At 50.7% G+C, this 25,579-nt stretch overlaps 1 protein-coding gene across 4 annotated transcripts in view; it reads left to right on the forward strand.

Moving 5' to 3' along the window:
• NR6A1 (nuclear receptor subfamily 6 group A member 1) overlaps positions 1-16,616 on the forward strand; it is a 67,572-nt gene extending 50,956 nt beyond the window's left edge. For 3 of the 4 annotated variants that reach the window (XM_079324379.1, XM_079324381.1, XM_079324382.1), the window contains 8 exons: positions 3,712-3,942; positions 6,993-7,048; positions 8,388-8,545; positions 9,415-9,639; positions 10,186-10,440; positions 13,729-13,850; positions 15,257-15,409; positions 16,361-16,616. In XM_079324379.1, the coding sequence (XP_079180505.1) occupies positions 3,712-3,942; positions 6,993-7,048; positions 8,388-8,545; positions 9,415-9,639; positions 10,186-10,440; positions 13,729-13,850; positions 15,257-15,409; positions 16,361-16,449 (1,289 nt within the window). In that variant the 3' untranslated portion in view covers positions 16,450-16,616. The remainder of the gene's footprint in view (positions 1-3,711; positions 3,943-6,992; positions 7,049-8,387; positions 8,546-9,414; positions 9,640-10,185; positions 10,441-13,728; positions 13,851-15,256; positions 15,410-16,360) is intronic. The other variant, XM_079324380.1, reaches the window with a different exon arrangement.
• The last annotated feature ends 8,963 nt before the right edge of the window (positions 16,617-25,579 follow it).

Here is a 25,579-nt window from a genome sequence, read left to right on the forward strand (position 1 = left end):
CCCTGGTACAATGGGCTGGGAGAACAAAGCCAGAATATCCCGTGTATGAGTTTGTTAAATGTAAGACCCATCGGGAAAATTGGGGAGGGGGCAGGGGGAAGCTTCCTCAGCTCTTTCTCTGAAAGAAAACAGGTATTTGAAAAAAATTCTTATTAATTGCTTTATGTCCTAATCGTGTTGTCTTGTGTAACGTTTGAAACCAGAGGAATCAGTGAGATGAGAGGTGACAGAGACAGGGAGGAGGGAGGGCTAATTCACTTTAAAATGTCTATTCTTACTGTGTGTTTTGGTATTCTAGTGAAATTTCAAGGCTAAGGGAGTTCAGAGCACCCTCAGTGCAAATCTGCTTTAGATTTGTTCGTGCTTTACCATTCCTGTGAAGTTCCCTGTGGTTCTGCCCCATCTCTCCCACCCTTCACCCACAGCAGGCTCTGCATTTTGTGGGGTGAAAGCTGGCAAAGGTCAGGAGCAGCAAGGTGGACCTGGCCATGCTCCCTGCAGAATTTTTTTTTAAGACTTTCTGTAGGCCATCATTTTTGATCTCCCAGTTTTGTTTGTGCCAGGTTTGTGGGAGCACAAACACCCCTGTGGTCCCTGGGGTCTGTGTCTTTGTTCACAGTGTGTGCTGCTGCTCAAGGGCCAGTTCTAATCTGGAAACCCAAGGAACAGCTTCTGCTGAAGTGTGTGCAGTTCCTGTGGCCAGGGACTGTGCACACCCTCTCCCCCTTCACTGGGGAGATGGGAAGGATTCTGATTCCTGCTGGGGAGATGGGGATGGCCAGGGGAGGATTGTGATTCCTGCTGGGGAGATGGGGATGGCCAGGGAAGGATTCTGATTCCTGCTGGGGAGATGGGGATGGCCAGGGGAGGATTCTGATTCCTGCTGGGGAGATGGGGGTGGCCAGGGAAGGATTCTGATTCCTGCTGGGGAGATGGGGATGGCCAGAGGAGGATTCTGATTCCTTTTGGGGAGATGGGGATGGCCAGGGGAGGATTCTGATTCCTGCTGGGGAGATGGGGATGGCAAGAGAAGGATTCTGATTCCTCTGTGCTTCCCACATTGTCTGGGTGACTCCCTATTCTTCCCACAACAAAAAAAGCTGTGCCTGGGATGAGCCCTCATTGACAGGGTGAGCCAGGGCTGTGGGGTGAGGAGGGAGCCTGGGCTGTGCTGCTGGACACCCAGGGTGTCCTGTCCTGCCTTGGCCATGTGTGGGACCCCATGGTGATTCCTGCCCAGCCACTGCTGCTGCCCCAGGATCCCCACACCCAGGGATTTATGGCACTGCTGTGTGAGCAGGGGGAGGGCCAGGGGTGAGGCTGAGCCTGAGCTAAACCCTGCAGATAGAGGACTCCTCTGTCCTGGCTAATCCCTGGCCCCCTCCCCTCGTTTATCAGATTGCTGAAGGTGGAGATTATGCACTTGGTGACTGCAAAGTCATGTTTAGCTGCCTCCCTTCAGAGATGCTCAGGTAGCCCCACTCCTGATCTGCACCCACATTCCTCTGGGTTCAGCACATACCTGAGGTGGTCTGACATGGAAAACTGGAAACGTTTTGGTGCAAATCAGGAATGTTTCTTCACTTAAAGTTTGTGTTTCCTTTGTTCATCCCTTTATTTTAATGTTCTGTAACAGTGAAATCTGCAGAACAGTGCAAATGTGCATGCTGTGCATAGCAAGTCTTTTAGAGATTAACACAGATTGGTTCTGGTTTCTACTGGGTTTAAGCTCTGGAGAAAGCTGCTTGTGAGTAGGAGCAGCTGGTTTAGATTTTTACTTGGCTTGTGTAACTGAAAACTGGTTTAATTTCAGGTCCCAGTACATTTGGCTCATTCATTTCTCTTGCATTCACATGTGCTGCAGTAGTAAGAAGCTACACTCTGGTTTGTCAGCTTGCTGGGGCTTTATTGAGGCTGGAGAATTTTTCACTGTGACTCTTATGTCCTGCTGCTCCAAAAATCCATCCTGTAGACAAACAGCATTGTCTCAGAAAACACCCAGGTCAGATCCAAATGAGGAAAGTCAGGCTTTCAGTGCTGAAGGGAGTTTGACTCAGCTCTTCTTCACAAGCCAGTGCTGTCCAAAGGCTTGGGGAGGTTTCAAGGTCTGTACCCAGGGTGAGGCAGTCATCTAAAATGTTTGACATTTGGGAAAGCAACCCCATGGAGAATACTGAAATACTGCAGGTTTGTGTGTCCCTGAATGTATTTGAATAGCTTCTACCTTTGCAGTGCACATCTGTTTGCAACTGTTGGGATTGTCATGGGTTAAAACACGAGGTGGGGGTGGAGGCAGCTTGGCCTGGCTTGCAAGGGGTTAAACTGTTGAGCTGTGAAACATCTGCTGCAGGAAGAGCTGCTGGTGCAACTTGCTGGCATTATTTTAGGTTAGCTGACTTGGCTGAAGTGAGGTTTAGGCTCCCTGTGCAGTTTGAGGTGATGAGATTCTGGGTTAACTGCCTGGGTCTCTTTTTCCCTTTTCCTTTCTGTTTGACATCCCTGTCTGGAGATCTCAGGGAGCTGAGCATCATCTCTGCTCTCTCTCTGAGGCAGTGTTAGAGTCTTGAAATACTGAATTTAATGTGACAGCTCCTGTTGTGGAGAGCCCTGCAATTTACATTTGTAGTCATCCAAAGGCCTTCCAAAGATTTGGAAAAGGATCAGTAAAATCACATCACTGTGGCTTAACTGTGCCCTGGTTTCTGTAATGATGTTCTCTTGGTGGCTTTTGGAGCCCAGAGGTGTCCCTGGAGTCTGGGAGATGTGACAGGATTTCAGTGTCCCTGCTGCCTGTCAGGTTTCTGTATTTGCACACCCTGCTCTTGAGGTGGGACGTTTTAGAACTCTTTTATTCCCCATTGGAAAAAATGGAGTTTTTTTCCAAGAGTTTGTTTGTCTCTGTTAAGAACAGCAGGAAGGTCAGTGGAGGCTGCTGGGGAGAGCCCCAAGGGTCCTGCCTGGCAGTGGGGAAGGGAAGGATGGAGTTGCCCTGGAGTTATGGGGTGGATCCTCAGGGGCAATGGGGAAGGGAGGATGGATCTGCCCTGCAGTGTATGGGATGGATCCTCAGGGCTGGCAATGGGGAAGGATGGAGCTGCAGTTATGGGGTGGATCCTCACAGGCAATGGGGAAGGGAAGGATGGAGCTGCAGTTATGGGGTAGATCTTCACAGGCAGTGGGGAAGGATGGAGCTGCAGTTATGGGGTGGATCCTCACAGGCAGTGGGGAAGGATGAATCTGCCCTGCAAGTTATGGGGTGGATCCTCACAGGCAGTGGGGAAGGATGGAGCTGCAGTTATGGGGTGGATCCTCACGGGCAGTGGGGAAGGATGGAGCTGCAGTTATGGGGTGGATCCTCACGGGCAGTGGGGAAGGATGGAGCTGCAGTTATGGGGTGGATCCTCACGGGCGGTGGGGAAGGATGGAGCTGCAGTTATGGGGTGGATCCTCACGGGCAGTGGGGAAGGATGGAGCTGCAGTTATGGGGTGGATCCTCACGGGCAGTGGGGAAGGATGGAGCTGCAGTTATGGGGTGGATCCTCACGGGCAGTGAGGAAGGATGGAGCTGCAGTTATGGGGTGGATCCTCACGGGCAGTGAGGAAGGATGGAGCTGCAGTTATGGGGTGGATCCTCACGGGCAGTGGCCGCCCCTCGGTGACCCTGACCCCACAGAGCCCCCAGCCCCGCTCACAGCCCCTCTTGCCTTGCAGATGAGCGGGTGGATCAGCGCACCTGCCTGATCTGCGGGGACCGAGCCACGGGGCTGCACTATGGCATCATCTCCTGCGAGGGCTGCAAGGGCTTCTTCAAGAGGAGCATCTGCAACAAGCGCGTGTACCGCTGCAGCCGCGACAAGAACTGCGTCATGTCCCGCAAGCAGCGCAACCGCTGCCAGTACTGCCGGCTGCTCAAGTGCCTGCAGATGGGCATGAACCGCAAAGGTAACGGGCTGGGACACGGGGACACTGCTGGGGCTGCCCCCGCCCTGCCAGCCCCGCTCAGCTCTGCCCTGCCAGCTCCTGCAAACAAGCCAGGAGAAACCCTGCCTGGGTTGAAAGGCGCAGGGAGTTAATTCACGCGTGGGGGAAGAATCTGTATGAGTTGAAAGCGTGTTTTGAGGGTATTTGTATTTACACTGAGGGAAGTGGTCACTGTTCCCGTGCTTCAGTCTACTAACGAGGTGAAAATGAAAGCGTTTGAACAGGTTTTTGGAGTTGCAAGAAAATTCCAACATTTGCTGTTGTGGGTGCTTAGACCAGCAGCTGCTGCCCACAGGTTTTCACTGGCCACCTCCTCCTCCTGCTCTGGTTGAAAAGTTGTGCTCTGGGTAAGGGACAGCCACCCTTTATCCCCACGAGTGCAGAGGTGTGGTACCATCTTCAGGATGGACAGTGTGAAGTAACTCAGAAATTAGTGATAAACAATGGGCTGTGGTTGATTTCAGTGTCACATCTCCACTCCTCACTCCAGTCTTTTGTGTGTTTAACCTCTGGAATTGCTGCTGTTCATTAAAAGCAGGGATTCCTTGATTTGATGGCACAAATGGGATCTGGCTGTGCTCCCTGGCCCAGTTTGAGGCACTTTGCCAAGCCCAGTGTCACCACACGGTTTTAGCTGTGACTGTTGGTGGCCTCTGGGCCATTGCTCATGTGAAAGCCGCCTGTCAGAGGCACTGAAACTGCCACAAATTCACTGCAAATCCACCGGGATCTTCCTCAGAAAGAGCACCAGGCCTGAGCAGGGGTCAGTCCTGGGGGGGTCAGGGAGGTGTTGGGGGTCTGAGGGACTCTCAGGGCTCTTCACCTGGGGCTCAGGTGTGTTTTGGGTCTGGGGGTGGCTCTCACCTGTGGGGTCACAGCGCCACCTGGTGGCCGCTCTCCCGCCTTCCCAGCTCCTTTCCCTCCTTTCCTTTCCCTTTCCCTCCTTTCCTTTTCCTTTCCCTCCTTTCCTTTTCTTTTCCCTCCTTTCCTTTCCCTTTCCCTCCTTTCCTTTTCCTTTCCCTCCTTTCCTTTCCCTTTCCCTCCTTTCCTTTTCCTTTCTCTCCTTTCCTTTCCCTCCTTTCCTTTCCCTTTCCCTCCTTTCCTTTTCCTTTCCCTCCTTTCCTTTCCTTTCCTTTCCCTTTCCCTCCTTTCCTTTTCCTTTCTCTCCTTTCTTTTTCCTCCTTTCCTTTCCCTTTCTCTCCTTTCCTTTTCCTTTCCCACCTTTCCTTTTCCTCCTTTTCCTCTTCCCTTCATTTTCTCCTTCCCTTTTTCTTCCTTCTCCAAACACCCACATGGATTTCACTCACCTCTGGTGTCTCTGCCAAGGCCAGGCAGCCCTGAAGCTCCACCCTGTTGGGTTCTGGAACTTTCTCTTCCTGCCCAAGTTAGACATTGCTGGATTGGATCCAGCAATCCCTTCAATATCAAGTCTAAATACAATATAACATCAGTAGGAAAACCAGCACTGAGGAGCCTGGCTGTCCAGGGCCAGGATAACATTCTAGGGATTCCATCTGTATTTGGGAACCATTTGGGTCTCTTGAGACCTTTTGAATGGGCCACCAGCAAAAACAGTTCTACATTTTGTTGCAGGTGTAAGCTATTGTCTGCTAAAATTATGCTCAAAAGACCAAGATAATTTATGCCCAGGGCTCATAATGGAATGAGCTGAAGGGAAACTTCTAAAGCACAGTTAGTGGTAAAATATCTTGGAAAATGATAAAAATTCCCCTGGATTTTCTGTAGTTCCAGTAAGTTAAAAAAAACCTAAAGGTGATAACAGGTAACTATGACAGCTTTTTTTTTTTACATTAAAGAATATATATTTAAGTGAGAAACTGATATGTTTTATAAAGAGCTTTCATAGGAAATAAGCAGCCATTGCTGTGTATTGCCCAGGTCAGTGTCTGGGGTTTGGAAAGCCACATTCAGGTCCCATGGCCTCTCCTCTGCCTCTCCCTGAGCTTCAGGAGCATCCTCAAGGCACACAAGGAGGATTTGAGCTGAGGATATCTCAGACCAAGCAGCAGCTTTTTTTGGGGCAGAACTTTTTTACTTGAATTTTTTGTCCCTTTGTGCTTTGGGAGGGCTCGAGCAGCCCCAGGGTGAGGCTGTGCAGCAGCAAGGTCACTGTGCAGCTGGGGAGAGGCTCCTGCCAAGTGTGGCCAGGTCAGGCTGGGAAAGAGATGGAGCCTGATAAGGTGGGAGCAGCCTGGGAGGGAGGCACACGAGGAGCAGAGCTGCCCCTGGCTCCTGCAGAGACAGCCAGAGGGGAGGGAAGGCAGAGAAGCTGCTCCAGGTTAATCCCCTTAGCTGGACTTCACTGGAGCTGCCTGAAAATTGTTTAAAGAGCCTTAGAAATGCAGCTGAGGGATGAGGCTGCCCCTCTGAAATGCAGCTGTGCAGCTCAGTGTGGTAACTGGAGTTTTAAACAAGCACCAGCAGGGTGAAACATCTCCCCTCCATTTTCTGTGGTGGCTGTAGGAGATGTCAAGTGTCACTGTGTCACTCTGAAGTGGCAGCAGGGTCTGCAGTCAGTGCAGAGCTTTGTGTCTGTGGTGGAGCAGCACTGGGGTGTCTCTCATGGTGCTGCACAGGGCTCTGGGCAGTGGAGTTGGACGTGCTGGCCTCCACATCTCATTTTCCTGCAGTCCTGGGCATTCACTGGGTTATTACCAGGGGTCAGATAAGGATTTTTACCATGTGCCACTTCTCAAATTATGCTGGAACTAATTGTGATAAAGGATTGCTATTTCTTCATTACCTGTCACTCAAGGAGCACGTGAAGAAACTAAAATCCTTGAGTAGTGCTTGTATCCCCATGATGTGTCTGTGCCTTTTGGGGTGAGAGCCATGGTGTGTGCTGCTCCAGCACTGGAGGTTTCTCTGTACACTTCTTTAACAAAAAAATGAACCTTTTAAGGTGTAAAAACCTCTTTCAACATAGATAGGTATCTAGTTATGTACTTTGGGAATAATACTCCTCACTGAGGTTTTGTTGTGTCTTGCAGCAATCAGGGAGGATGGCATGCCAGGAGGCAGAAACAAAAGCATTGGACCTGTCCAGGTGAGCACGTGTGTCTGTCCCTCACGTTCCCTTTTGGTCACCTGGCTGGGCTGGGCTCAGACCACAGCAGAGCCTGGCTGGGGCTGGCTTGGCTGAGCCTGCATCACCCCTGGCTGTGCCTCCTGCCTGGCAGGGCTCTGGCTCTGTCAGACACACGAGCTGAGCTGTGGGCTGGTGAGCAGAGCTGGTGCTGCTGCCCTGGGGGCTGCAGGGACACACAGCCAGCAGCACCCTGTCCTCTGTCAGCCACACAAGGACATCTGTCCCTCCATGGCTCCCAGTAAATCTCCATCTGCCTGCTGCAATCCCTTCAGCTGTGGCAAGCAGGGCACCAGTAAATGTCTGTCTGATTGATGGCACAGCTTGTGCAGAGATGCCTTGTAAAGCACCAGGTAATTCAGCACAGCAGCTCTGCCACACGCCTGAGGAGTGATGGCCTTTTCCAGCTTGCTTCTGGAAAAGGGGTCTTTTAAAAGTTTACTGTTTATTTTAGCAAAGTAGAAATAACACTGAAAGCAGTTTCTGTGAGTCTGAGTGCCTGGAAGGAGCACTCAGCCCAGCCCAGAGCATGAGGAGCCAGGCAAGCACCACACAAACCTGCCTGGAGCCACACAAATCTGTTTCCTGCTGTTTGCATTGAGGGACATACACAGAATTTAAAAAAATAAAAGGCAGCCTCTAAATTTTTGTTGCAGTTTCCCCATTAGTGGTGGAACATTACTCCAGGAACATGCCTAGCACTTTCTTGAAACTTTATATTACAGTGAACTAAATTTTTTTTTTAGTTCATTTTAGCTTTGTGTATTTTACTCTCTAGAACTTCAGTTTTAGATGTTCAATTGCTACTTCAGTTGCCACCTGATTCTTATCTGGAGGAAAATAGGGAGCTCTGTCTCCCTGTAAATGTTTTCTTGACTGATTTTATATGTGTCACCTTGTCTCTCTTGATTGCTTATCAAATCAGAGTCTGCCCCACCTCCTGTTTGCCTTTCAGTCCTGAGTGATGTTCCCAATGCACTGGCCTCAATTACTCCCAGGTTTTTCATGGTGTGACTGTGGCTGATTTACAGCTCGTTGCCATGTCCATCTGACATCATCTCTTCATGTGTCAGTTCCTGTCTGCTGTGCTGCCCTGCCCTGCATGCTGCTGCTGGGGCTGGAGGTCACCACGATTACCTGTAAATAGAATTTTTCATGTGTGTTGTTAAATGCAGAGGGAGGATGTGGTACCTGCAGGGGGGCAGCAGGGCCAGCCCTGTTGGATGTGAGTGTGTTTGCAAACAGAGGCTCTGCTGTTCTGTTCCCAGCCCATGTAACCATTGTGTCCTGTATTTGACAGATATCAGAGGAAGAGATTGAGAGAATTATGTCTGGGCAAGAATTTGAGGGAGAGGCAAACATGTCATGGAGCAACAATGGAGACAGTGACCACAGTTCCCCTGGAAATGGAGTTTCTGAGAGCAACCAGCCTTCACCTGTTTCTACTCCATCTTCAAGGTGGGAATGACCCCTGGAAGAATTTGGTTGTTGTTTGGATTTCTTTCCTTGAGTGATACTTGGGGTCAGTGTAGGGAAAACATGAGTGCATCTTTGTGTGAACTGGTCATGCAGCAGGTTCTTACCTCTCTGATTGTGTTTTAAGACAAACAGGCACCAGATGGAAAAGAATTGAAATAGGAAGTGAGATGTTAATGAGCAAAGGAAGACAATATTAATTATAATATAATTAAATTAATAATATAATTAGTAATAAAAATAAGCAACTTAATTAACAATATAATTAAATTATAATTAATTATAATATAATAAACATATAAAGATAATCTTAATTATATTTAAAATATATGTCAGTGTATATTGGTCGTGTGTTCTGCAGATGTTGAGAACTTGATCACCCTTCTCTGCTCATTCTGCATAAGCTTTCTCTGCACTGTGCTCAGATTTCGAAAACAAAACCATTTATGTTAGTAATTGGTGGTTTATACTAAATTTGGCTATAGTGAGTGCAAAGCTGCTGTTGCAGCCTTTGATTGCAAACACAGCAAGAACCTCAGTCCTGATCCCACCTGCTTTCAGTTGCAGCTTGAGCTTGGCCTTGTTTGCGTTCACTGGCTGTGTGAGTACTTAATGTGCAGTCCTAAACTCTGGCCCTGTGAGGAGGCAGGTGTGGAAAGGCTGAGCACAGGTGTGTTTTGTGTTCCTGCTTTGCTCCGAGCGGCAGCTCAGCAGCAGCTCCAGATCTCCCCACAGGCAGCCAGTGCACACCTCTGAACACAGAGACATTTCCATCCTGCTCTCCTCCTCTTTCTATTCGCGTGTGCTGCAGCTGGGGCCGTGGGGGTACTGAAGCTCTTTTCCCCTCCCAGCAGGTCGGTGGAGCTGAACGGGCTGGCGGCGCTGCGGGAGCAGTTCCTGGGCACGCCGGTGCCCGCGCCCTGCCCGTACCTGCCGCACCTGCTGAGCTACCCGGCGCACCCGGCGCTGCTGGCGCCGCCGCGCAGCCTGGAGCCGCAGTGGCACGGGCTGCTCAGCCAGCTGCTGGGCGCCGAGGACCTGCAGCCGCTCGGCACGCCCATGCTCATCGAGGACGGGTGCGTGCGCGGGGCACGAGGGACAAACCTGCGCCCTCCTGCTGGGGCTGCCACGGGGCTGGGCAGGGGGGACACCAGGGTGGGGCTGCCTGGGCGGGTGGGTGCTGAGCATCACCAGGGGACACCCTGGAAGTAGCTCCTGACACCTGGTGACACCCTGGGAGTAGCTCCTGACACCTGGTGACACCCTGGGCCTGGCTCCTCTCACCAGGTGACACCCTGGGCATGGCTCCTCTCACCAGGTGACACCCTGGGCGTGGCTCCTCTCACCAGGTGACACCCTGGGTGTGGCTCCTGACACCAGGTGACACCCTGGGCCTGGCTCCTGTCACCAGGTGACACCCTGGGTGTGGCTCCTCTCAGCACATGACACCCTGGGCGTGTCTCCTCTCACCAGGTGACACCCTGGGTGTGGCTCCTGTCACCAGGTGACACTCTGGGATCCAGCAAATTCCTTTGCTGTTTGCCTTGTTTCCAAGTGCCCCATCAGATGATGTCATTCAATGCTTGTATGTTTTCTCTGCTTTGTGTGGACTGTGCCTGCAGGTATAAGGTGACTCAGGCAGAGCTGTTTGCGTTGCTGTGTCGCCTGGCGGATGAATTGCTTTTCAGGCAGATTGCCTGGATCAAGAAGCTGCCATTCTTCTGTGAACTGTCCATCAAGGACTACACCTGCCTGCTCAGCTCCACGTGGCAGGAGCTGATCCTGCTCTCCTCGCTGACTGTTTACAGCAAGCAGATCTTTGGTGACCTTGCAGATGTCACCTCCAAGTACTCTCCCTCTGATGACGAGCTGCACAGGTGAGATGGGCTGAGCCCAGGGTGAAGCAGTGAGATCTGGAGGTGAGGAGCCATGGCAGCCCAACAGACAGGTGTCCTCTGACCACCTTCGGGGACAGCTCACTTCACCTGTGGCTGTTTTCCTTCTGTATTTTTTAAGGAGCAGTTGTCCCAGGCTTAGAAAGCACATCATGGTTACTCAGTGCTGGATCACAACTTCTTTCTGCAGGGAAGGGCACGGTGATGTGTGGGGCTGTTTGAATTCCATGGAGCAATGCTGTTGTCCTCCAACAGAGCCCTACAAGCCACCTTTTTATGGGAAGGGTAAAAGTAACCAACACTTTGGGTAACCCTGACACACAGGAAAGAAAGTGTTATTTAAAAACCCTTTGGGCCAGTGGAAAGGTTGTTCACGTAGCTGGTTGTCTGTACTATCAAAGTGTTCATTATTAATTGCTATTTCATTGTTTTGATTAGATAAATTTAAAGATGTTGCAACTTAGCTCTTGTTTTTTCCATGGTACAGACTATCTGATGCTCTGAGGAACTTGCCTTTCATTTATCATTTTGGTCAGGGTGTTGTTTTTTGGTTTGGATATTTTATTTTGTAATCTAGGTGCCAGACAGATTCTTCCTTTGGTAGAGTCCCAATTTCACCATAATATGGCAGAACAGATAGGATTTAGAGAAACTGCTGCCCATCCTCCCTTTAAACACCTGCCCTTTGCTCTCTGCCCACGATGCTGCCGGAGCCACCAGGGGATGTCTGATGAGCAGGGATTTAAACACTGCTGTGGTCCTTGGCCATGCAGTGCCTCGTGGCTCTTGGGGGCTCTTTTGTGCATCTGCTGTGCCAAGCAGAGGCCCTGGCTGGCTGAGCCTGGGCTCGGTGGGGAGCAGGGAGCTGGCCCCAGGTGTCTCATTTCCTGGGACAGGTTCCTGTGCAGCGCTGCTCTGCACAGCCATTCATGGTGCATCTGGTGCAGCTCCTGTGAGGAGCACTGAGGGTCATAGAAAACCACAATGACACTTGTTCTTGCATTCAGCTGTCCTTTTGTTCCTGCTGTCCTGGTCAGAGCCTCACAAGAGAAGTGTTTGTTTCATTTTGAGTTTGTGATAAATACAAGCGAGAGGTAAGACAGCGAGACAAAGGATGAATCCTCGCCCTGCAGAAACCAGCAATTCAGAGCTGGTTGCCTTGAAGGTCCTTCAGAGGAGATCTGTGCACATGGATGAAAATGGGTGTTGTTGGGAGAGGAATGCTTCTGCAGTCTCGTCATTTAGCTTTTCAAGGGTCATTAATTGTCATTAGTAACCTGGGAGAGTGCACCCCCAAAAAGCCATTTAGCAGGAACCTGCACAGATGAGGAGTCTGGAGCTGTGTGGTTCCCTCCCACTGGTCTCCACTGTCCTCCAGCCATGGCTTGGCTGTCTCCAGCAGCAGTGGGATAGCTCATGGGTATCAGTCTCCCTGTCCAAAGCACTCATGGAAAAGCTGGTCTCTTTGGATTTGAGTGGGGCCCTTTTGGAGAGGTGTCCCATTTGTGGCTGTTCTCAAAGAGCCCCTGGCTCTTCTGACATTGATCAGGAGTGACTGCAAAGGGAACTTCTTTAGAGCTCACACCTGGTTGGAAAAATCTCACTGAGCATGGATGGTCTGGCACTTCAGGGTTAATTTCTGCTCTTAACAGAATGACAAGAGCAGTGCTAAAGCATAGGTGACAAACAAAGGCATAGAACAGCTCCCCAGCTCCTTTGTTTTAATTGCTTCTGACAACTGGCTAAATGTTCTGTTTGCCTGCTAGATCAAATGTTTTCTTTTATTGTGCTGTTTTTCTGAAGATGAATATGAAATGAATAGACTCCTGACCTCCCCCAGCACTCCTGATAGCATTTCCCTTCCCCCTCCTCCCCAGCTGATCCTGACAACTCCCAGCCAGAAACTTGCCTGGTGTAAACTGCGAGGAAAAGTGTGTGGAGGAGTTAGTCCTCGAGAAGAAATAGGGCTGTGAAAAACAGAACAGCTTTGTTTGAAAGGGGGAGGAAAGTATGTGCAGAAAAGTAAGACAGTTCAACTGCAGGAATGAGAGAAGAGCTCTCCTGGATTTATGAAGTGATGAGTGGCTGGTAAAAATGTGCATGCTCTAAAAACAATTAAACCCAACAGATGACTGAGTGGTCTTTGTGCTCATTAACTTCTTGAGCTTTGCAATCTTGCACCTGCAAGATTTTTAATGTCAACTGGAGAGCAAGAAAACTTGTACAACTTTAGATTAGCCGACAAGGCTTTCATCACTTACAATATTACTTTCTTGAAGAATTGACCCGGAGTTCAGACAGCTTGTTTTCACTTTGCAGAGGTCAAACCCCACCATGCATTTTACAAATAACTTTGAAGTAAACAAACACACATGCCAAAATAAGGTATTATTCAGTGAAAAAGGTTCTATTTCTGTTCTATTCAGAGATGGCTTGCTGGCTGTGCTCTTATTCTTTGTGCTGCACAATGCCAGAGCACGCTGAAGCTTCCCGAAACACTTCTGTCCCACTTCTGAGTGCTTCTGCAATATGTGGCTGCTTTCAAGCCAGGGCTGTTGTGTTCCCAAGAGGCTGTTCTGGCCCTGGGCAGGCGTGGGATGGTCTGGAGGTGCCTGCAGACACCCACAGCCCTCCACACCCTCCCTCCACTCCAGCCTTCTCCTTCCCCACGGCTTTTTCATGGTCCACACCTGGGGTATTGCTCCTGGTGAAGTGTGGCACCCTCTTTAGCAGGAGGACTTCATTCTGCACCCACAAAATCTCCATCAGGAATTTTCCAGGAGGTTTTGGGGTGTTCCCTGTGCATCAGTGTGCCCTGTACTGCCTGTCTATGTCACTGGCTTTGCTGCAGATTCCTGGCTCTGTGAAACTTTCTCCTCTGTTAGAACAGGCTGGTGGTGAGCTGAATCACCAGGAGAGGCTTTTTCCCTACACATATCTGTAGATCATGGACTCCCCATCCCTGGGCCAGGCAGGATGGGTCTCTGAGAAACATGGTCTAGTGGAAGGTGTCCCTGGATGGCAGGGGGATGGACTGGATGAGCTTTGAGGTAGTTTCCACCCAAACCATTCCATGGTTCTATAATTCTGCATTTGTAACTGCGACATTTTCCTCATTTTTAGTACCAGCGACTTCAGGCAGTTTTGATGACCCTTTCTTCAAATTCTCTTGCAAGGTGTTAAAATCTCTGCAGCTCCTTGCACAAGCCTCATGCCCTCACTGTGCAGTCTGTGTGCAGTGTGTGCTGATGTGTGGTCTGTGTGCTGCAGGTTCAGTGAGGAGGGGATGGAGGTGATGGAGCGGCTGATCTACCTCTTTCGCAAATTCAGCCAGCTGAAGGTCAGCAACGAGGAGTATGCGTGCATGAAAGCCATCAACTTCCTAAACCAAGGTGAGGCAGCAGAGAGGTACCAGCCCCACTGCTTCATGTCTGTGCTCCAAAGAGTGGATTTTTAGGACTGGTTGCTCTCTTCTCAAGGTTTTCAGACTCGTTAAAATGTTTACCTTCAGGAGGTGTCCTTAGGTCTTTTTGCTGGGTTCCTGCTTTTTAGGTTGTACACCTAAATCTGACTCCTCACATTGAAAGGTAATCACGAATGGAGTATTTACATGCAGGCAGTGAATTCAGGAAAGAGCTGTATCCTCCTGTTGATTTAGCAGCATGTTAAAGCTGGCACTTCAGGCTCCTTCAACACCCTGGGCATTTCAAAATCCACGCAGAGACAAATGCTCGGTGAATAGTGTTCAGCTGTAATTTTGGAAATAAATGTCCCCAGAGTCTTTTGTACTGTGAAAGATAGTTGCAGTCTGTAAAAATGTGCTGTGGGCTCCCTCCTCCCCCGCTCATTTCCAGAGGGAGAGAGTGCTGACTCTTCAATCTGTGCCGGGCCGAGGTTCCGGTTTGCTTCCCTGGGCAGTTTCCTGACACTGGATAATGCACTTCTCGAGCTGTCTCCATTGTTTTCCAAAATGTATTTTCATTAACTTCCTGTCTTCTCTTATTTTTAGTTGAAGTTTGCAATTTTTTATGTGAAATACCTGAGACTTATTTTTAAGAGTCAGCTTTTGGGCAGTAGATCAATGTCTCTTCCGTCAGGTGGTCTCCCAGCTCCGAGGCTCCGCAGCTTCCTCACTCCTGGATCCTCCCCAGGACCTGACAGCACTGATGCTGCTGCCCACGCTGCCACTGGGACTTCCTGCCTGCCCATTTTTCCTTTGTGTGTGTGTGTTGCCTGACATTGGCAAAGCTAAATTTAAAAATAACTTGACAAGTTTATAAAGCTCCCGTGACATAATTCGTAAGCAGATGGGGAGAAATGTGGTGATATCTTGGATAAAGAGCCAAGCACTGTCCTCAGCCAAGATGATACAGCTAAAACCAATGTGCCCCTGTCTGAGGAGGTGTTGCACTGACCTGCTCTGAGGACCAAACCCTGACACCTGGCTGTGTTGTGCCAGGCAGGGATTTCAGGCTGTTTCAGGAGCTGTTCTCTCCAAGAGCATTCACTGAGCTTCAGAAGAGCAGTGTAGAACATTAGCTGTTCTCTTCCCAGCCTTTTGTGGAGGGACATCCTGGATCCAGACACACATATAAAGACACATCCATGGTGCAGGAACAGCTGAAGGAGGGATGGAAATTTTGGTGTAACCAGGTGCTGGAAGCCAGTTTCCAAAGCAGGGACACAGATCAGAGTGACAGCAATCAATCTGTCACAAAGACATGGCAGTAAGTGCCAGTGCTGCTCTTCTGAGCTGCTTCTGTGGTGTTCTCATTGCTCTGCTTGTGCTCCTTGCCAGATATCAGGGGTCTGACCAACGCCTCGCAGCTGGAGCAGCTGAACAAGCGCTACTGGTACGTGTGCCAGGACTTCACCGAGTACAAATACCCCCACCAGCCCAGCCGCTTCCCGGACTTAATGATGTGCTTGCCAGAGATTCGCTACATTGCAGGTAACTTCTGAGCACTGCACCTGCTGGGAGCCAGGGAGGACATTTGCTTCTAAAAGATAATTAACTTGCTGCAGTGAAATTCTTGTGGACTTGGGTGGAGGATGTTTGTGTGGGACTTCTATCAGAGTTTCTGCCCATCTTTAAGCCCATGCCATTGGCCTGAGCTCATCCAGTCTGAGGGGCTCTTGGCAAGGTGTCCTGGTGATGCTGGGGGGCACAGGGTTATTCCCACTCTGGGAAGAGGTGCCTTGCTCCAGCCTGACCCCTTTAAGTACATTGTTCAGTCCCCACTTATTCTTTCATTCCCAGCTGGGGAGCATTTTGTCTCAAGAGGGTGTAATCCTCGTTTGAGTAGTTATCTCATCAGAATTAGGGAGATCCCTGAACTGAGCAGAAAATGATCAGCAGAATTCAGGCAGACCCGTGTAACCCCCAGATTTCCTCGTCTGGACCTCAGAAATCTGCAGGTGAATGCTCAACTGCAGTTGTGTTGCTAATTAGATCTCCAAGGTCTGGTGTTACTAAAACTGAATGTTCCTGGATGTTATGGCAAAGGGAGATGCTTGCCTCCCTGTGTCAAGGCTCTGTATGCTTCATCCTACTCCGTCATAATGAACTAGATAATAATCTCAGAGTAGCTCTCGTAATTTATTCAGACATCAACAAGGGGGTTTGAGGTGAGATGGGATTTAGCCTTTCCCACTTTCTATAAATACTTCTCCATTGTGGAGGAATCATTTTGATCTGACTTTGCCCATTTATTTTGCTTTCTATTCGTTAAATGATAAATCATATTGTGTCCAAATGCATATCAAATGTCTAATGTAGCTGTAGGATGATTAACTGTTTCTGTAAGAGGTTCAAGGTAAAACCATCTCCAGTGCTGCTGGCTTAGGTGTCTCTGAAATCTGATTCAGGAGTGGCTGCTAATTCTGGTCTCTTTCTTACCAGGAAAAATGGTGAATGTCCCCCTGGAGCAGCTGCCTCTCCTGTTTAAGGCCGTTCTACATTCCTGCAAGACGAGTGTGAGCAAGGAGTGAGCAGCTGGCCCAGCCGTGCCTCACACTGAGCCTCGGGCCAGGAGAGGGGCAAACACATCCAGGCAGGAGACAGGGCAGGGGCCTCCCTGCCCTTGTAGCAAGAATCTTTTTTTTTGTTTGTTTTTTGTTTTTTTTTACTCCTTTTCCTATATATTTATTTCACGACAGAGTTGAATGTATGATCTTCAACACGATGCACATGGTTCTGTAAGAATGCAGCAGATGCATTCTCCAGCGGTTTACAGAATGTGAAGATGTTTAATGTTACAGTGTTTGTTAGGGTTAGTTCTTTTGTATTTGGGGCTGGGGACCGAGATGACTAAGACTACCTCAAGGAGAAGATGCTGTTCTCACACTGCTCTTTCCATGATTTGCATCCAAAGCATTTGTCATAGAGAGCAAACATTGACGAGCTGTTATATCCCAAAGGGACGACTTTGGAGAAGTGGGTGCTAGAGAAGTGCCAAGCTTTTTCTTTAATTTCCAAAAGGCAGGGAGTGGAGAAGTCTGTCTAGGCAGTTAGTTTCTTTTCCCCTGGCAGTTTCCAGATGCAGGTTTCCAGTGGGATGGCAGTGCTCTGAGGGCCTCCCTGGCCCTGGGTCTGCCCCAGCCCCTCCTGGCCAGCTGCCCTCTTACTACTGCCACAGCACCTGCCAGTTCCTCTGAAATGGTGTTCCTGCACTTCATAACAGGCTCCTGGCATTACACAAAGGTGCTGCTGTTGCTAGAGAACAGCAAGGACTTTATCATCACTTCCTTAAAATCCATTTTAGGTTTACAAAAGCAGGAGAAACCTACTTAGAGAAGAGGCAGGATTGCCCCTGTTAATGTGTTCCTCCAACATGGTACCTGACTCCAGAGGCTTCTGCATTGCAGCAATCCCCACTTTGGGAGCAGTTAGTGCATCCTGTGTAAAATGGGGCCTGTGTTAGTGGGGTGAGGGACTCCAGTGTCCTCTGGCAAGGATTTCTCTGCTGGACTCAGGGAATGGGTGTTCCATAGTTGTATCCTGCCAGTACAGCCCTGTTCTTTGTGGAATCCCAGGGAAAACAACATTACTGCTGTGCTTGATTACCTTTGGTTGGATGAGATGCTCTTGATCTCATGTCCTTCATTAGGAATTAATACTCAAAGACTCAGTCACTCTCCTAGACTGCCTTGGCTGGATTTGCTTCCCTTCCTCCTTAGATGTAAATCTGGCATTCACTTAGCGAGGTGATAAGTGTTTGAATGCTAATTTAAAAATACTTGTGGGAACAACTTTTGTTCCTTCAGGGCAGGAGGGACGAGTCACCACCTTTGGTGACAGCAGAGTGGCACAGAGTGAGCAGGGCTGCAGCTGCTGTGCAGGAATGTGATGGTGAGCAGGAGAAAAACCCCGTTCACCAAAGTCGTCTCTCCCTCCCTGCAGGGTGCAGCCCGAGGGGGCTGTGAGCTGCTGGCTCATCCCACCCAGGCATCTCCCAGCTCAAGGATTTCCCTCTTCTCAAAGTCCAGAGCTGTTCATTTTCCACTATTTAACCAGGATGTTACGGGTAACAGCTGCTGGGCACAGCAGCAGCTCAGCTCGGTGGGGCTCCGCACCCAAAGATGGTTCCATAAATCTCATTTCCTTTCTGCCAGTACACTGAGACACGTGTGTATTCTCAGGAAAGCCTTCTGCAAACAGCCCATACCTCACGTGTTCAGGGGAAGATTTTAGTGTATCTGTTTGTGAGTTAGAATGTATTTCTCAGCTGTTAAGTTTAATTTCCAAATAGCTTGATATGATCTTTTTATTACGGGTTATTTCTGGCTTGCTGTTTTAAACACTCAAGGAATTGTTAAAATTGCAATGGAGTAATTTTATTCTGCAGTTACTGAATTATTATAATCTGCTGATGAATAAGTGTTTTAATTAGTGTACATAAAAGCAGTCATCTTGTTGCCAGCTATCCAACAAAAATAATCTATTGGGTAGTCTGTGGTTTTCAAAAACAGCCTACCAAAAGTAATGCTGTACCAACAACAACCAAAAACCTAAATTCAGTTATGATGACAAACAGACATGGATGTTCCACTTTCTGTTGTAGAAAGCAAATTTTACAAAGGTTGATTGGCAGCAGTATCCGTTCCCAAATACACATTTGCCATAGGGAGTAGAAAATCCTTCCTGAACTGACAGGTAAGGAAGCAGCAAACAGACCAGATGGAATCACTGGACAGTCATTCCTGATATCTTCTGCACCAAGTCCTCTAATGACTTGTATTTTTTAAACAGGGTAATGTGAATGTGTTGCATTGCAAACTCAGGTATTATGAGAAGGTAGGAATGTAGCTAGAGACGTAGAGATGTTAGGTAGATGTATTTGTGAATTTGGTTTGAAGGACACCCTGGAAAGGTTGGAATTTTTGTTCCATTCTTCATGAAACATTCAGTTTACAGGGACTCATATTTTATTTGTGCTTAATGCTACTAGGGGGAAGTTCATTATCTTTGGTATCTATCTGCTCTTGCTTATCTGACCTTCTGTCATAGAGAAATCTATCAACAATAATAGTCTTTGGTAGAATTTTCTGCCATGACAAGTCAATTTTTATCCCCGATTTGAAAGACAGATTGGCTGGCTGACCCCCTCCTCTCCTTCAAAGCATCTGTGCAGATAGAAAGCTGAGGAGTTAGTTTTAATCTGAACAGAGATTTGGGACATAAATTTGAGGTGCTCAGGCTCCTGTTCTCGGGGGAGGCTGGAAGGGGTCCCTGCTCAGGGGGCTCAGTCCCAGGAGAATGCCAGACCCCAGGGCCTCAACAAAACCTCCTGTTGAGCTCAGGCTCCTGCCAGGTGGGCTGAGCCTTGGCCCCTCAGTGTGGGTCAGTTGCCAGTCCCTGTTGTCACCCTGGGCAGGGGAAGAGCAGCTGGACCTGGCTCCCTGCACTGCCCAGCTGTGAGCTGTGCCAGTGCCCAGTGCTCTCACTTCTGCAGAGGCACTGCATGCTTTGGGCCATCAGGCAGCATCTGGATTCTTCTGGAATTCCTGAACCCAGAGATTTAATTCTTGAGCCATTTGCCATCTCCTGTCACACACAGGATAAAGGGAGAACATGGCATTTTTTGTCCCCAGTGGCCATTTGCCACCCTGGCACACCTATTTTCCCAGTGCTGGGTGTTGTTTTGAGGGAGCCCATGACAGGGAGGGGTCCCAGGGCTCCTGGGCTGCTCTCACTTGCTGGTGGGGGCTTTGGTGGCCCCCTCCCCACCCGTGCAAAGGCTCATTTGCCTCTGCTGCCATCCCTCCCTGTGCCAGCAGGATCTGTCCTTGCTCCTCAGGCTTCTGCACAGACCCACAGCCACTTCAGCTAAAGGAGTTTGTGTCTTGTCCTTCAAACCAACTTTAAAAAAAAAAAAAAACAAAAAAAACCACTTGAATTTCTTTTATCTTTACTACATTTTTTAAAAGGAAAAAAGAAAAAAAAAATTCTCCTGTGAATGTGCTATTTCCCATTTGTTCTTTCTTCCCTCTTGGTTTTGATTTGAAGCTATGAAGTGTCTGTGAAAATGTTGTTATTTCTCAGGATAATAAGCGGCAATCATCCCTGCCACATGAAAGGCAGGAGAAAGGGGGAAACTTGGGGAACTAGTTAAAGTATGAAACTAATTTTTAAGTTGTAGATGATGTGTAAATGGAGGGGAGTGCATAGCTATCAGTATCAAGCTGTGGCGTTTCTCTGGGTTCACAGTGTGTTGTTTCAATGCACAGAAGCTCAGGGATAAGTATTTAAAATGTGACCCAGAGAAACCCTGGTTTTGATGTTGCAACAGTTGCTTCTTTCCCGACTTGTCTGGAGGATCTGCTCAGAGCTGATTAAAGCCCCGTGCAGGGATTTTGGGGGAAAAGCTTTGGGTTTGGCTGTGGGAGTTTGCTGCTGGGGACCAGCTCTGTGTATGGGGCTCCATTTCTGCCCCTATTAATTACCTCATCCCTCTGCCTTTACTGTTAAATGTCTGACTGTTCATGGAAAAGGGGAAACAGGAATTTCTTATTGTGTCCCTGGCAGCCAGTTGCAGGGCTCTGTACTCTGTTGCTTATGAATTTTTAATTTTCATCAGCACAACTCTCTCACTAGTAGTAGGCACAGTCAGATAGTTTGAGAAGGGCACTGGTGTGTGACTCTGATTGGGTTACAGCTGCTGTGAATGTCCAAATGGCTCTGTCCAGCCAGAGACACGGCCAGCACTGGGTCAGCAGAAGTCTGAAACCACCTCCCAGTGCCCTCAGCCAGGATCTGCAAATCTGAGTTTAAATCAGCCTTGCAAAAAGCTGGGAAGGCCAATCCAGGCAGTGTCTTTCCCTTGGAAAAAAAAATTAAAGTAGCTCCTGTGAGCTGCCCTCTGACAAGTCCGTGAAAGAAGCAACATGGTTCAGTGGAAGAAATGCCCCCAAGGGCAAAAAGAAACAGAAATTGAGACCAGATGACGATCAACCTTAACAAAGCCTTTTGTGATTCATTGTTTTCTTTCAATTTATAAAATGTCTTGTAATAGTTGATAACATTATTGACTCAATTTCCATAACTAAACTACCTCGTGTGACATCCTGTTTATCATCTCAAAGGGATTGTGTGAAAAACTAAACACTGCCAGTGTCTGTTGCCAGCCAGGAGCAGAGGCTGTGAGTGCTGGAGTTTTTTCCCTTCCCGTGGACTGGGGCTTGGCTCCTGTCACTGCTGTGTGTCCTGTGCTCTGCTGTCCCTCCCTGGGAGGATGTGGCTCATGGCAGTTTGGGTTTGTCGGTGCCCATCAAGCCACAAGCCTGGTTCCAGCTCAGTCCTGGTGCAGAGGCTGCATTTGTAACCTCACAGCCCCTCGTGTGCCCCTCCTGGCTCAGGTTTGTGTCAGCCCCTTGCTGGTTTGAGGGATGTTTCCAGGGGGCCCAGTCCCAGCTGTTGGGTCCTTCTCGGTGACGCTCCCAGTGATGGTTTCTCCGTTATTTTTCTCACAATCCCTTGTGTAAATCAGGGAAGCAGGATGTTGCCTCGGCACGACACACGGTGAGCGTTGGCACACTCAGAGCTGGGGCTGGGGCAGGAGGGGTGTCTGTCCCCCCACGGGCACCAGGAGCTGTCCCCTCACCCGCCACGACAAATGAATGTTTCTGCTGGCAGCTCCCACCAGCCCGGCCTGCCCTGCCCCTGCTCTGCTCTGGGACTTGACTACCTGTGGAAATGTGACCAATAAGTGTTGAATGCATGTTTAGTGAGTGTTTAGCTGTATGAACTAATAAATGTGAAATGTTCTGCACCTCTGGTGTCTCCTGGCTGTTTGTGCCTTCCCCTTGTGGTGGCTCTCTCAGGGTGGGGAGCACCATCAGGGAGGGGGAGCCCAGCACTGCTCTGGGTGCTGGCTGTGGCCCTGCCCTGCCCTGCCCTGCCTGCTGCTGTGCCTCTGCAATGGGCTGTGCCTGTGGGGAAGGCCTTGGAGCTGCTGTGGTTGGGAACAGGGATAAGGGCACTGTGCCACACGGGATTTATTCCCTGTGAGGGGAAGATCAGCAGTGGTGAGGCTCCCTGGGAGGTGGCAGAGGATGTTCTGTGCATGTGAGGTGACAGGTTTGTCCTTACCTTCAAACAAAGCCACACGGAGGTGATGAGGCAGCCTCTCTCCTCTCCCTGTGCTGCATGGAGTGGGAAAAGTACCAGCACCTTTTAATTTTCATCTCAACCCCTACTGACCACTGTATTTTGATTAGAGCTCTGCTTCCTTTTCATCTCGGAGCTGCGGCGGGTGACAAGTGCCACAGCTTGTGTGTGCAATAGTTTATCACCGAAGGCCAGCGGCTCTATGAATCCAGAGCCAGCGCGGAACAAATCACGCTGTCACCAACGTCAAACTTGTTAACCTGATCTTTGGTGGATCACTAGTGTCAACATTGCATGGGACATACATTATCGGGCCCAAGGACTTAGGGAGATGTGTTTGTCAGGCTGCTCTGTCACAGTCCCACTCTTGACCTTCGCAAAGTAACTTTCAAGGGTAAGCTGCTTTCCTCTTGACAGGAGTGGCTGTTCCCAGGAGTGTGTCACCCCTTGGGCACTGCCTGGGACAGGGCTGTGGGGTCAGCTGGGTCACCTCCCTGCAGCAGCACAGCCAGTCCAGCAGTGGGTGGAAGATCTGCTGGGATGGTCCTGTGGGGCCTCTTCCTGAGCTGGGAAAGGTTCTCTGTTGATGTTCACCCTGCCCATGTCTAGTCTGTGAGCTGTCCCCCTCTTGTCACCAACTGCTCCCACGTCTCTCCTCGTCCCTTTCCCAGCCACTGTCCATTTGGAATTCACACCTGAAAACCAGAGTTCTGAGTGCAGCAGACTGGTGTGTCTCCATTGTCCATCACAAGTCTCTCACATCTCAGTTTGCCAAGTGAGGATGCTTCTGATGGTGTTGATCACTGCTGCATAGGTCAGATGATCATCATGGGTGGGCTGGTAAAACCATAGAGAGGAGGTGTGTGTTCTGGGTAAGCTCCTGTCCGAGTTTCTGGGTTTAACTGGGTTTTTCAGTACGTTTACTGGGGTGGTGGATCCTCTCTCTGCAGCCTGCCATGGGTAGGAGGGGAGCAATGCCATGGGCTGGGTGTTGGGAGACCAGCAGGTCGGGGCTGTGCTGGAGAAGGTGACTCATGGCTGGGGGGACCCTGAGGCAAATGCTGGGCCTGTGCTCCACATCACTGTCCCCGTGGGCCGACCCTGCTAATCAACTGTGAAAGAGAGAGAGAAAGCTGGAGAGAAATCTTTCTCTCTGCTAACCTCATCACAATAAAGATTCCTATAAAGAGCTCTTATCCTTGAAGAAAATGAGGTACATAAGCAGGAATAGTAAACAAAAGGCTGTCATTTTGACCCAGGAGTGCTTCATGTTGTTGGCAACTGCCAAGAGGAAACATAAAGAGAGGCTGCATCCAAGTCCCAATTATGCAGAACTATGTGACTGATATGTCAATGAGTCCCCCCGGGAGGAGACCACCAGCACTTCCCAGCGCTGCCTGCACAGCATCTGCCCCCGCCACGGCCGGGCCGCCCGCGCCCCGAGCGAAGGCGTGTGTGGCATCGGAAGAATGCGGGGACAAGGTAATGTCATGGGGAACGCTCTCGCCAGAGTCCTCCGCACGCGCTATCAGCGCAGGGCCCCGAGTCAGGGACTGCGGCGGCAGCGGCGCTTGGCAAACAGTAGTGCCGGCCACACCTGCTGCAGGCACGCTCCGGGAACGTGGCGCAGGCAGCAGGGCTGCCCCGCGCCGATAAGCGGAGTGGATGGAGATAAAATCCGAGCGGGAGATATGCTTTGCTGAGCATCAAGGCTAAGCAGCAGCGAGGAGCCAAAGCATCCTGCGGGTGGTGCGGATTCACGGGCTCCGGCTGCGCCGCGGCCGTGAGGAAGGAGATGGGGCAGGGCGGTCTCCAAACCAGCGGCTGGAGCTCTGGAGGTGGATGAGCCGGTGGCTGGGCCCGTGGAGGGTGCAGGGCTGTGCTGCTGCCTCGGCCAGGACAGCAGCTTTGGGGCCTATCCCCGGCCCGGAGCATCCCCTCCATGTGCTGCTGGAGGCCAGGCCCACCTCATCCTTCCCTCCTGGGTGCTGTGACTTCTGAAATGTCACCCGGCCGTACTCCTCGCTGTCCCCAGGAACCCCTAAGGCCGCCAGGACCGGCTCCACCTGGTGCCTGTGCAGCCACTCCAGCGTGGCCTTCCCAGACCAGCCTCCGAGATCCGGCCTGCGGCCGCAGCCGGGCCCAGGCGCTGGCCCCGCCGCAGCAGCCAGGCCGCAGCCTTGGCCGGGGCCCGCGCAGAGGAAAGTGCCCAAGGCCGGCAGGGACGTATTTACCCCCGAAAGCACCTTGCTGCAAAAATAGCAAGTGGCCGGTGTGAGGCCGGGGCTTCCCAGGGGAACAATGGCTGGCAGGAGGAAGCGGCCGCGGCCGGCCCGCAGCTCTGTCCCGCCTCGCGCGGGCTGAGCCGCGAGCCGCTGCCTGCCGGCCCGGCAGGGACCTTGAACCTGACACAGATTTATTTTCTCTGACATTGGCATCGCATCGGAACATCTGGCATGTGGCTGATAATTGCTGGGGATCGGGGCGGAAGCCACTCCAGGCCTGGCGCTTCTTCCAGAGCTCTGTTTTCATTAGTTTTTCTCCTCTCTTCAGCTGCAAAGCAAGGAAAAAACAAGCAGGGCTGTGCAGCCCGCACTCCCACTCCTCTCCTCTCAGCACCCGGGGCTCGCTGCTTCCCTCACTCTGCATGGGAATGCTGCAGGGCACGTTGCTGTCACACCATGGCAGGGCTGTGCTGACACAGAGAGAGGACCAGCCTTTCCCTGAGCCCGACTCTGGGTCCTGCTGTTCCGCCCTGGTCACCAGCAGCCCCTTGGCCAGAGCAGAGCCGTGGCACAGCCTTTGCTGGGCTGGTGTGGGGCTTGAGGCAGCCACCCTTTCTCAAGGCTGTGGGATGAGGCAGAGAGCAGGACACTGTGCAAACATGGGGAGACACCTTGGTGATGGATGGTCGGAGCACGGGGCCAGCAGTGAGAGCAGATCCCCTCTCTGGCAGGATGAAAGGGTCTCTCATGAAGCCTCTTGCCTTGGCACTGCAGTTCCTGTGTTCCACAGGACAGTTGGAAGCTGAGATCTGCCGGCAGAGTGCCCGTGGGTTGGATGAAGCATGGCAGTCAAGCATGGGGAATCACACATGGCAAAAACACGGCCAAGGCGTGGCTGCCTAAGCCCAGGGTCACTGGTTTTCTGTGGGTGCTGCTCTGGCAAATGAAGAGCTGCTGGTTGTGGACACTGTGAGCCCCAGGCACCTGGGAGTGGGGCCCTGAGTGTGGAGGATCCTCCTCCTGTCCTCCCCTGCAGAGGAGACCTCTGAGGGCTGAGGAGGCCGTGGCTGTGGCATCCCGGTGCTGGGTGGGTGAGGTGAGCTCATGTTCCTCCCAGAGGTGCCCTGCCCTGTGCCCTCGGCCCCCTCCCTCCTGCCCTGGGCCATAAATCAGGGTGGCCGTGGGTGCTGGGGCACTCTGGTGCCCCCCACCTCCCTGCAGGATCTCCCTCCCAGGGCACCTTATCTGCTGCAGGGGTTCCACTTATCTTCGCTGTCACTTTCTAATG

The sequence above is a fragment of the Erithacus rubecula genome, assembly GCF_903797595.1.
Source record: "Erithacus rubecula genome assembly, chromosome: 21".
NCBI classification, from domain to species: Eukaryota; Metazoa; Chordata; class Aves; order Passeriformes; family Muscicapidae; genus Erithacus; species Erithacus rubecula.